The following is a 12,303-nucleotide window of genomic DNA, read 5'->3' as shown; positions in this document are numbered from 1 at the left end:
GCCTATGACGGGTCAATTAAACATTTCTCTTCGGCGTTTAGGACCTCATCGGTTGGATCCAATACAAAAAGAAACCAGAAGAAGGCAGTCCATACCTCGGTTCAGTCGAGGAGAAGCAGTAGCCGTGCGGAAGAACTGTGACCCACCCTGCAGTGACCACTGATTCACCCAGCACCGACCGCCCAATCCCGTCTCCCCTACCTCCCCCCCCCCGGCCCGGGTGGTGATCGGGGACGGTCGATCACCGACCCCCTCCTCCCCCTCCCAGCGTCGCCTCTGTCAATGGTCATTACGCCTGATCACCGCGCCCCCCCCCCCCCGTGGATGGCACCTCCCGACATCACACGGCGTCCCCGCTGAGTCGCCACTCTGACGTCATATACAGTCGCCACTCTGACGTCACAGTTGCACAGTCATCAATATGACGTCGGATACAGTTGCCCTCTATCGCTCTATTCTCCTACTCAGCCTCCTTTCTTCTTGTGCAACATATTCAACATTTTTTTCCTGGCCAAGTGGCGGCGGAACACCTTCAATTAGGGGGCCGACTTTTGGTCCCATTTTTTCCATGCAACGCCCATAGGGCAAATGTTAAAATGGCCGCCTATGTTCCTGGCCACTTTGGGCCACATTCATAGCAATTTAGCTTGGCAATGCAAGATCGCTCTGTTCAACGCTGTTAAACGCTCCGATCACACTCCAGGAGTCACAGCCTGTGTCAAAAGAGTCTGCGCTGTGTTCAGCTCACAGGTCACAGCTGTCACAATCTGTGCTGTTCCCAGCTGTAGCAGACCGCGGTCGCCACTGTTTCCGCCGCGCGGCCGGCGCCGGATGCAGATTGTTCCCCGGGGAGCGGGTGCCTCCACCGCCGCAGACAGTCGCAGATATTGGCCGTAAATAATGGCTTGTCGCCGGCTGGCAGTCCGCACTGCTTCAGACGGCGCCGACACGCAAACGACAGCATGGAAAACACAGGGCGGCAACACACACCATACAAAAAGCGTTGGAGCCGCACCATTTCAAACGATAGACCACATTATTGATAAGCATTGAAGAATTACTGTTCGCTAAACAACTTAACTACCTACTCAATAAGAAAGCACTGCATTTTAGAGACAAATTGTCGATAAACTCAGAAATACTGGACTAGAAATGAAGAAAAATGGAGTGTTTGCTGCCACTTATGTCCAATTGGCTATGTGAGCCACCCTCAATCACAAACCTGAAATAAATTTATAGCTCTGGAAGATCTAAAATGTTCTCTTGGAAACCGTAGGGTGAATAGGTCAAAAACGCCCCCCTTAAGCGCGAAACCTTCTGACACTCAACCCAATACAGATTACTTAAACCTTTGGGCACCATCATGTAGCTCATTCTTTTTACTACGCTTTGAGACCAAGAAAAGACACCTGCGTGTGGTATTTAACCCCCCAAAAAGGTTTTCGCATACCCTTACAAAAGGGCGTTTTGCCCCATACCCTGGGTAATACGCCCACACCCATGTGCAAAGCGCCCCCACCCCATCCATCAACAGAAAATGATGAACATGGCAGAACTTGACGTCATTCTGACGTCATTAGTGGTCAACCTATCATAGCCTTAGGAATAAAATTGTGTTGCAATGTGTAAAATGGATGCCCGGAGGAGTCCTGAAAGTTTGGTGACGATATCTGCAGTCGTTTAGGATATATCAGCAAAAAAGGACAGGGAGAGGCCTTTTCGGCCCCGACCTACAGGGCGCTACCCTGCACTCTCACCACCGTGCAAAACGCCCCCTTTCAGAAAACTGGGGGCGTCTTGCCCCATGCATCGAGTAGGCGTATTGCCCCATCCACTCCGTTTCCGGTCAACAAAATATTGACAAAAAACGCGCCACTAACGCCGCAGCATAATACGTTCAACAGAATGACAATAAAACGCAGTTTTTAGTGATGTGCACAATAGCAAGTTTTGTGATATAAAGAGGGCATCAAAATATTAGGAATCTTCTGTAAAAACAACAAAAACAACACCCAAAATCAACATCAGCACCTACCCACGCTGCTCCTCAAGACGCAGAACCGGAAATAGAGACCTACGTAAACAAGCAGCTGACTGTTCTGAAAGACAGGATAAAACACCTATCCGTCGATAAGAAATACGATTTTTTTAGGGGAGGCGTTTAACCCAGGGGTGCGTCTTCCCCACAGTTACCCTACTTTGCTACAGGTAGTTACCGTAGTTACTAACATATAACCGTAACCATATAAGTATGTGCGTACATACAAGTATGTAGCTCTAAACGAGCCCTTCCAAGTTCTCTGCAGAAAACCGTATAACGTTACCAACAATGTTGAACTTCAATATGAGAACTTATGCTTGCTTTAAAAACATTCAGTGATCAAATAGAGTAAAAAACAGAAGCCTTATCCGTCAAACATCTCACTATTCATCAGACATTTGTTGTCTAGAGAAATTAAAGAAATGTCTGCCGTTGAAAATTGACATGCAGCTAAATGCATTTCAATCACGTTATAATGCACACAAAATGTCTTAAATGAAAGGGAGGTGCTGCAACAGTACCTAACTGCGATCTATAATACCGTCGGAAAATATATCCGCATGGTTCCATTTTCAATTGTCTTCTAATTGCCCTTAAATACCGACATAGCGCTAAGGAGGTAAGTTGTGTGTAAGACGAACAATTGTTTTGCCAAGCGAAAGAAAACTTGCTCGAGTTATTCCTCGTTGAGCAGGAAAGGGATGATTGCTAACGATTCTAAGCAATCACAATGCAATCAGCATCATAAATGCAAAAATGGGGAACTGTGTGCGGCAAGGTCGTTTAAACCTATTAGTGACAAGGTGACAATACCTACAGTGCAGTGAAAATACTCCTAATTATGAGTGACAAAGGAGAGATGCGTTATTCGCCCCCCTCCCCCTCAAAAAAAAAAACATTTATGATCTACTAACCAGAATTAAAAAATCCAAATGCTTTTGTATTGTTTCTGTCAATGAATGCAACTTTAAAAACTATAATTGAGCGGATATGATGCATTATGCAGTATAAGTGGCTCTTGTGTGTATGTCCGCGTGCCATACACACTACACCAGATAGTGTCGTTCAAACTATGCTGACCTCACTAGTGTCCACAACACCGGAGGAGAGCCCACCTTGTTTTTGATGACGCCGGTCCGACTACCGATGAAGATCTGGTGCACGCGGAACGTTTTGGTGAACATGGCACCGAAAGCCAGCGAGAAGCCCGTGCTAAACAAGTACACCCGAGCCTGGAACAAAAGGAAAGGACGTGTCATTCTGGCAGCTCCCGGTCAGTGATGACAATTTTTTCAGGTCATCAAAAGTTATATTTAGAATTTGAGGATAAAAAAGAATTGATGCGAGCTTCCTTTGAATCTGATAGTAGCCAATGAAATACTAACTCTGATAGATTTGAATTAACTAGTTAATTACTTCAGCCCAAGCTGCGTTATTTTGTCGCTGCTCATCTAAGCTGCACGCAGCACGATAACTCAAGAGTCCGCAGGGCGCGTTATTTAGGAGGCTGTCGACTCCGGGTCCTTACTAGCCAGTTACGTGACAGATCAACACTGCCATTAATTTAGTTGTTTGTGTCTAATCAGAGCCACCATCGGAGCAGAAACGACCATCCGAGCGGCAGCCGCCGTCGCCGCCAAAATGAAGACGCAGGATTTAGTCCAGCAGGAAAGGAAGGCATAATTGCACGCTACCAGAGAAACAACAAAATGTAATTTTCTGTGCGCCAACTTGCAATCTATTCATGGTTTCGTGCACGGCTTGCACATAGTAATTAGTTAAATCGGCGCATAAATCTGTATTATACCTTGCTACGGTAGGTCAACCAAGTGATATGATGGCTCTCAAAATTATAATAGCATTGTCATCCGTAACTCGGTGATGCATCGTGATCACTTACATTGTATAATTCCTCCAAGGTATGTATGTACTTTCAGTCTCCACCTGCCGCGCTCGGTGTAGTTCGCCGTTCAGTGTCCGGCCGGCCACCGATCCTGACTGCATTGTCCTGGTCCCAGCCCGCCGCCGCGCCGGTCCGCTCGGCGCTCGCCACGTCAGTGATGGATAGCCCCCTCCCCCCGGAAAGGGGCTTACCGTACACACGACGTCGAAGTGCCGCGTGCCCGTCAGCGTGGCGTAGTCGAGCCCCAGCAGAACGACGGCGACGTACACCAGCATGCAGCCGACGGCGGTGATGCTGTTCAGTTTGGGACTGGAGAGCTTCACCTGTCTTTTGGGGGAAGGGGCAGGAGCTCAGGTTATAAGCCGTTCACATGCAATCGAACGCTGTGGGTAGGGGTATTTCCGACGTCGTTCGCGTAAAAGCATGTAACGCTACCCTAACCAGCCTGCAATATACGTAAAACTGTTACATAAAAGGCCTTGACGCGCGTGAACGGGGCCAATGAGGAAGGGGCGATGAGGTAAGCACCACACAGGCCCTACTCTGACCGCAAACGGTGCGTACATTTTAATAACGTTAAAAAAAAAACTGACAAATAAACTCATAACAACTCTAACAAATGAGGAAAATGCTGTCGCTATTCGTACCAAATCTTCATCGGGGTCACCGGACTCCATCGGACCACCCAAAAGGCTGTGTGGTGTGTCAAAGTAGGACAGGGTCTCCCGCACTGTGTTTAGTGTGTGATTCTTTGCAGAGTGGCAGTTCACTGACTGTGTACTGTGTGTCTGTGCACTGTGCACTGTGCAGTACAGTACGTCGGTCCCCGTGGACGTCGCGTGACCGAACCGGTCGGCCCGTTGGCCTGAGCGACCGACGGTCAGCGCCGTCCGAGCCACCCGCCGCTCCGGAACACACCGAGACCAACGGGACCATTGCGTGGACAAACAGAGGGACTGACAGAGCTCAGCTGAGGTGCACCAGTGACGCACTCATAGCTGTAACTTGTGTCGGGAGACTGCTGCTGAAAAATGTCTAGGGAAGCGTTAAGCGTTATAAATTCCGAATGATTGATAGGATTAGGAACGCATTGAAAGTCACGCAACGGTACGCTTGCACGGGTAAAGCGCAGCACTTCGTTGAATAATGGATACTAATTCAGGCTCGCAGCCCTGAATATCGACTCAATGTACATAATTGTTTTTCATGCGGACACTTGGCACTTGACTTTTTTTACAATTTTCTTACTTCTAAACTTTTTTTGCATGCCTATATTTGTACGCAAGGCCCACCCGTGACTTTTTTTTTGCTTATCACAAGCCAGTGACTTCATAAAGAGGCAAATCACCTGATATCAGTGCTCTAACTTCGTGTGTTTGCAGTAGGTGGACGCTGTTTGTGCGTGTTTGCTAATGTTTGTAATAATCGTTGGTGATATGCGAGCTTTAACTTCATGGTCTTGTACATATAGTAGACGTTGGACATGTGCTGTGCGTGTCCGTCCACTCCTTGCTTCATATGTTTGCAGTAGACATTAATGGTATGCTTGCGGGCCTTTTTTCGTTGGGTTAGGCCCTTTCGGTATGACAAGACCATTTTAAAGCCGGAAGGATGATAGAAATTAGGGGGTTACATTTGTCAGGGTAGGCACTCTAGCGAGTAGCGAGTCACCGGGTCTGAGTCCGTCCCAAAGGACAGGCCGACCAGCCCCCCCCCCCCCGCAAGCACTCGTTATAACCGGCTACGGGTGTGCTCCCACGAGGGCAGCGTGCCGCTCCAAGGGAGCAGCCAGCATGAGATAAAGGTGCTTGTCCAGCCCGGACTGAGGGTTGCGGCGTGGAGAAGAAGGATTAAAAATTTGAATGTCCTGAGGATGGAAGATTTGAATGTCCTGGGAATCGAGCCCTTACTTCATATGCTTGCATAGTAGACGGAGGTGTGTATCCTCTGTTTGTTTGTTTTGTTGGGTTAGGCTCTTTCGGTCCAATGAGACAATTCCAGAGCCGGGAGGATGATAGGATATAGGGGGAGACATTGGTCTGGGCAGGCACCCTAGTGAGTCGCCGTGGCTGAGCCCGTCCAGAGGACCCAGCCCCAAGGCACTCACTGCACCCGGCTACGGGGTGCGCTCCCTCGGGAGCAGCGGTGCCGCTCCAAGGGAGCAGCCCGCATGAGATAAAGTTGCCTGTCCAGCCCGGAGGGGGGTTGCGGCGTGGAGGAGATGGACTTCTGTATCCTGAGGATAGAAGCATGGAACGGTGATGTGTATCCTCAAAAGTTTGTAGGAGGCATTGGGGGTGTGCGTGTCTTTACTTCACGTGTGACGTGTTTATAGTAGACGCTGTTTATGTGTGTTTGCCGTGTTTGCAGGTAGTAGTGTGTGTCCTTACTTCATGTGTTTGTAGTAGACGTTGAAGGCCAGGAATGTCCCGGAGAGCAGCACGCCGAGCACGGCCAGGCAGCCGACGACGAGCAGCGCCGCGCCTGCGACAGTCACTACGCGCGCCACCACCAGACGGCGCGCCACCGGCACCTCGCCGCCCGGCCACCAGATGGCAGTGCAGGCGGCGCAGCGCAGCTCCAGCGAGCCACCGCCGCGCGGGTCGTACAGCGCCACCAGGGTCAGGTTGTCACCTGGGCAGAGGTCAGGTCAGGTCAGGTCAGCCGCCGCCGCGCGAGTCGTACAGTGCCACCAGGGTCAGGTTGTCACCTGGGCAGAGGCCAGGCCACGTCAGATCAGGTCAGCGGCCACCGTGCGGGTCGTACAGAGCCACCAGGGTCAGGTTGTCACCTGGACAGAGGTCAGGCCAGGTCAGGTCGGGTCAGGTCAGGTCAGGTCAGCCGCCGCCGTCGCACAGTGCCACCGGGGTCAGGTTGTCACCCGGGCAGAGGTCAGGTCAGGTCAGGTCAGCTCCAAAGGTCACCGCCGCGCGAAACGTGCAGCGCCACCAGGGTGATAAGGAGAGATCAGGTCAGGTCAGGTTAGGTCAGGTCAGATCAGCCAACGCCACGCGGGTCGTACAGCGCCACCAAGGCGAGGACCTGGGCAGAGGTCAGGTCTGCAGGTTACTGTGGTTTATACAGTTACCAGCGTCAGCAGTTGTCACCTGAACACGGGAAGCGGGAGTTGGGTTGGGTCACATGGGAGAAAACAAACCCACTAGGTTACAGGTCAGGCCAAGATTCAGGCCACAGGTCAGGTCAGAGGGCAGGTCAAAAGCCAAGTCAAGAGTCAGGTCACGGGTCAGGTCGCATGCCACTCTTTCCATAAATGTCAGACACCAGTACACAGGGAAAGTCAAAGCTAACAGTCACAATGCAGGTCAATCAGCGAATAGATCATTTGAGCGACCAGCGATACCATGGGCGTAGGAACGGCTGGAACATTGTGGGTGCATGGGTGCAGAAATCCAGCCATGGCCGGTGAAGCGGGGGGGGGGGGGGCGACACCCGAGCGAAGGCTCGTTACGAGCTTTGAGGGTGTACCCTGTGTACCATGTCGAAAAGGTACCAACCGATAAGTGCATTTGGAAGCATTGACCCTCACATGTGTACGGGGGTCGGATGAACCCCCCCCCCCCATGGTTGTTCGCAAATAACTCGCGCAAAAAGCGGCCGATCGCGACGAAACTTTTAGTACCCTCGAGTTGATCAGTTTAACCCGGCACCGCCTGGGCTATTTCCGTACCCACATCAGCCTGGGGGGGGGGGGGTCGGATCCGACCCCCCCCCCACTGTTATCTCGAGAACCAATGGTCGTATCGAGCCCCGCGAGGCGGCGTTCGAGAGGTCTCTACGAGACCTTCCCAAAGCACTCTTAAGATTTTAAGATTGAGGTCAACTTTCGGGTCAAGGTCAGGTCAAAGGTCAAATTCAGGGGTTTTGCATGATTAGGCTTACGGACAGCGGAATCGATAGCTGCTGCTCGAAACTCACCACAAATGACCTCAAAGACCTAGTGAAGGTACCATGTGCGTATAGGGGTCATACTAAGTACGGGTCAAGGTCAGGTCAGGTCACGAAAGGTCACGGTTTTCACTTTCTGCTACATGGGCGTGCGACACATGTTTTATGGCTTATTTTTCACGCCAAATCCGATGGTAATGGTTATATGTGACCCCAAGTCACTGTGCTGGTGATAAGTGTGCATTGAAAGCATAACAAATCGTTTATACCATACATAACTAAACGAGGGTTAAGAAAAAAAGGTCAATTTTTCAACTTTTTATTTTTGACATAAAAATGCACTTTTCTAGACGAGCTTTGTCCCAGGAATCTAGTGGTGCCATTTGTTTTTACATGCGATGTTCAGAAGTGCATCTAATTCGCGAAAATGCTTATGACGTCACCATGCCCTATGCATGTTGGAGCTATTTTTTACAATTTGGGGGTCAAAAATCAAGATAGAAAGTTGAAATTTGGAACATCTAATGTTCTAATAGAGCTCTATAACATATATTCCGGTTTTTTGGAAATTCTCAAAATTTTGGATTTTATTAGCTGTTTTCCAAAAAATATAGTTTTTTTAATTTTTAGAGGTGAAAACGCATTTTATGGAAAATCCGAGATAGCCATTTTGAAGAACTCGTTGAGCTGCGTCTTTTCATGTCCTTAATTTGCAATTTGCTTAAAACCTCGATTTTTGGCGATTTTTTAAACATTTACCATTTTTTGACTGAAAACGCCATGTAGTTACATCACTAAAATCGATATATCTCAAAATTTTTTGAAATTTTTTCTTAAAAATTGCACAGGAGACGTCAAATTGATAGGGGAGAAGGTATGCGAAGTTTGAAGTTGATAGCGCAAGCGGTTCATGTGTTATTCAAGAAAAACGGAGGGGGGGGGGGGTCGGATCCGACCCCCCCAGGCGGTCGCGGGTTAACACCTACTCTTAAAATTTCATGACCCTGACCCAAAAGACCTTTGACCTGTGACCTGATTCTCGAGACAATGTTCGGCCGGAATCGCGATTTGGCGTATGTCAGCTCACATTATCCGCGCGTTTCCAGTCCTTTTTGTGATTGTAGACGTCCAAACATGTGAAATGATGTTCTTCCCATGCATCACGGTGGGTGTGAAGATAACCTGAAGGTCAGGTCAGGTCATTGACCTTTGATGACCTCAGTTCACTTTTTCGAGTTTTACATGTTTCTAGGGTAGTTTATCCCTCGCCCATGTAGGGGGGGGGTTGGTGCAACCCCCCCCTGAGGTTTTTCGGAAATAGTGCAAAAACGGCGGCGCGCAGCGCCGCCAAATTTTGGGTATCTTATGGGGCAAACCTTGCGCATCTTTTGATAAAAAAAAAAAATTGACCGGGTCATGTCAGGTCACGGAGTTATGACGTCACAAAGGGAACAGCCTCCGGCCGGATTTTCACAAACTGAGTGCCAACGCCCGAGGTTTCCTGCCGGTGGTACGGAGATCGGTTGATGGATCGTGATGAAACTTCCCATGCATGTTGGGGCAAGTATTGGCTATCATATGGTATAAGAAACTTGATAGGGTCAGGTCAGGTCACGGAGCTATGACGTCACAAGAGGAACAGCGTCCGGTACTATTTTTGAAAAGCGCCCGAACCACTATTTTGCTAATTCTTGTCACCTCAATGGGAATATGCAGCAATATTAGCTTCTATAGGGAGCAAATGGACCTCCCAAATCCAAAAATACAATCAGATTTCAAAAATTTAAATTTTGATTTTTCGAATTTCTGCCGCCGACTGTGACCTTGCCGACTTCCGGCGCTCCCAACGCGCCATTTTTAGAGCTAGGGAAACGAAATACATACCAAACGATAGAGAATTGATCAAGGAACACGATAGTGAAGGTTTCAAGTCGATATCTCCCACCGTTTTGCCGCAATCGCCGCCGAAAGTTGAAAAAAGTCTATTTTTCCGAAAATTTGACCTTTGACCGGTCAAAAGTAGGTCAAATGTTGACCTAGGACCAAAAAATATACCACCAATCGCGAGATCTCGGCGAGAGCAATCCGTTGGTCTTTTCCGCTAAGCTCTACGACGCTCCGTTTTCAAACGCCAAGGGGGGGGGTCGCACCTTCGCCCCCTGCATGGGCGAAGGTGGCAGATCGCCGTTTACGGGCGAGGGATAATTATAGGGCTGATTTCGAATTTAGCATCCATTTGAACGTTTACGAAGTAGTTTTAGTGCTTTCGTGACATGCTACGACGCCGTCAGTGGTAGTTGACACCTACTATGGATAGCCGGTAGGACGCCTAATGGTTGACCTGACCTGACCTGACTCGATCTGGCCTAAATGCATGAAGAAATCATCTGTGATCAAAACTAACATCAGATACAGGGTGTCCAGAAAAAACGGATACTACTATTTTTTGCTGTAATTCCGAAAATAAACACCGCACATTTTAAAATGGCACATGCTTGTATTCGCAAAAATATGGCAAAACAGACAGCAGGTTCCACATGGCATGTAAACCCTTTGGTTAGTCGCGGCAGCTCCTCAAAGCAGATACTCAATGTGAGCGGCCTTCCGGCGGATCAGCTCCAGCACTAGCACGGTCGGCAGGTGACTGATGGTCATGTTGACCCTCTCGGAGGGCAGACAGACAACTTTCCAACGACGCATTACAGTGCTCATGAGTTTTGCCAAATCTTGCACTATAAGCACATGAAGTTGAAAAAAAAATCGGCACGTGCGTTAATAAATGCGACTTAATTTCCGTAGTATCTTTTTTTTCTGGACACCCTGTATTTGTGATCAGCACCCCGAAAAAACCGGTAACAGCTTCACTTTACGCAGTTCTAGCAGGTCCCGATTTTCCCGACTTTTGGAATATTGACCTGACCTGGAAGGTCAACCAATGAAGTAGGACCTTCAAATTGGGTATCATCGGCTTCCTCTCGTCACGGGCAACACCCTCGTTTTTTCCGCGAAGCTCTAGCTCGATCAGGGGCCGAACGGCAGGGGGTCCGACCGACCCCCTCCCCCTCCCCCTACACATTAGAAGCTGGAAAACGCTGCACACATTCGAGGGCTAATATTGTCAATATTGACTACCGCAAAAAGTAAAAGCGGCCAACTTAGCCATTTTCGAAGATATCGGGCTAAAATTTTTGACAGTGGGTCATCGGTTCGGTATGTGTTCAATCACATGCTCCATTTCCCTTTTTCAGCACAAATGTAAGTTTTGAAGACCATCACTGATCACAGTAGCAAATGCTTCGAAAGATGAATAGTAGGCAACATATCCTGAATTTGCCGTGCTGCATGGGAAGTAGTGTTGATGAAAAAGGGGTTTTTGGTTCAGATTATTGTGGGTGCAGAATACATTGTCTGCACCCACTGGATAAATATTGTGGGTGCAGCTGCACCCTTGCACCCATGGTTCCTACGCTTATGAGCGATACGATATAACCGAACAAATGCTCATATCCACGGGAAACCGCTGTCAGAGAGGTCACTATCGACTCCGTCCGGGGTGCTCCATTGTCTGTTCATGTTCCCGAAAGCCCCGCTATCTCACCTTGAAGCTGGTAGAAGGCCGTCAGACCGCGCCGGTCAGCGCCGTCGAAACTCACTGGCCCCTGGAACAAAGAGAAAAGATGGGATCGATCTGCAGCTCCCGTCCACTTACTGCTTCAATTCAGCTATCTCTCTATGAAAAGAAAGCATTGAATAGGCAGCTTATCATGGACAATGTTCAACGGAGATAGGTGCTCATAATAAGCCATGGAAGACGGCTAATCATGATCAGATACTGAGAAGGCACGGATGGTATTGATGCTCCTGAGCTACAGGCATGAATGCGGATTTGATCAGGAGACAGGAACCTTGTTGGATTAAAATGAACATTTATCAGGCAGCTCATAGAGCAAGTTGCATTTTGACGACTGCTTCACAGTCAAAACTCAAAAGTGTACTTGATACTTATTTACGTACACTGTCTACGTCGATCAAAGGTTGGGCAAAAAACTAGATAGACAGAAGATAGACAGAAGGAAAATGGTCATTTCTTATTTCCAGCTCATCTTCCTGCCGGCACTGGAGCTGACCTCCCCAACTGCAAGCTGACTTCCCAGACCTCCCCATCACAACAGTTGGCCTCTTCAAACCGCCTGCTTTCGGCACCAAAGCCATGACCTTCCTCCCCCGCCCGTATCCCGTAAACACGCAGACACATTAGGTATTCCCGACCCGTAAACCGTTCCACCTCCCGCCTGCCAGCAGCGAGTTCTTTTGTCTGGCTGAGCGTTCCGGAAACAGCGTTCATCGCAGGTTAAATTGACCGAAAAACCCTGACCTGACCTTTTGCCGTTTGGTGGCCTCACAGTTTACTGACTGATATAGTGATGTGATGAGTCCGTGTGAGCCAGTGCAT

General features: G+C 48.9%; 1 protein-coding gene across 1 annotated transcript in view; it reads right to left on the bottom strand.

The window, feature by feature from the left end:
- LOC122389652 (gamma-aminobutyric acid type B receptor subunit 2-like) overlaps nucleotides 1–12,303 on the bottom strand; it is a 53,191-nt gene that overhangs the window by 20,204 nt on the left and 20,684 nt on the right. The window contains exons 8-11 of the mRNA XM_043381866.1: nucleotides 11,449–11,509; nucleotides 6,335–6,578; nucleotides 4,136–4,271; nucleotides 3,157–3,273 (exon numbers count right to left, since the gene is read on the bottom strand). Coding sequence (XP_043237801.1) covers nucleotides 3,157–3,273; nucleotides 4,136–4,271; nucleotides 6,335–6,578; nucleotides 11,449–11,509 — 558 coding nt within the window. The remainder of the gene's footprint in view (nucleotides 1–3,156; nucleotides 3,274–4,135; nucleotides 4,272–6,334; nucleotides 6,579–11,448; nucleotides 11,510–12,303) is intronic.

The sequence above is a fragment of the Amphibalanus amphitrite genome, unplaced genomic scaffold (assembly GCF_019059575.1).
Source record: "Amphibalanus amphitrite isolate SeventyFive unplaced genomic scaffold, NRLGWU_Aamphi_draft 000367F_arrow, whole genome shotgun sequence".
In the NCBI taxonomy this organism is placed as follows: Eukaryota; Metazoa; Arthropoda; class Thecostraca; order Balanomorpha; family Balanidae; genus Amphibalanus; species Amphibalanus amphitrite.
The sequence above is the reverse complement of the archived record's forward strand: the minus strand, read 5'-3'. Positions and strand labels throughout refer to the sequence as shown.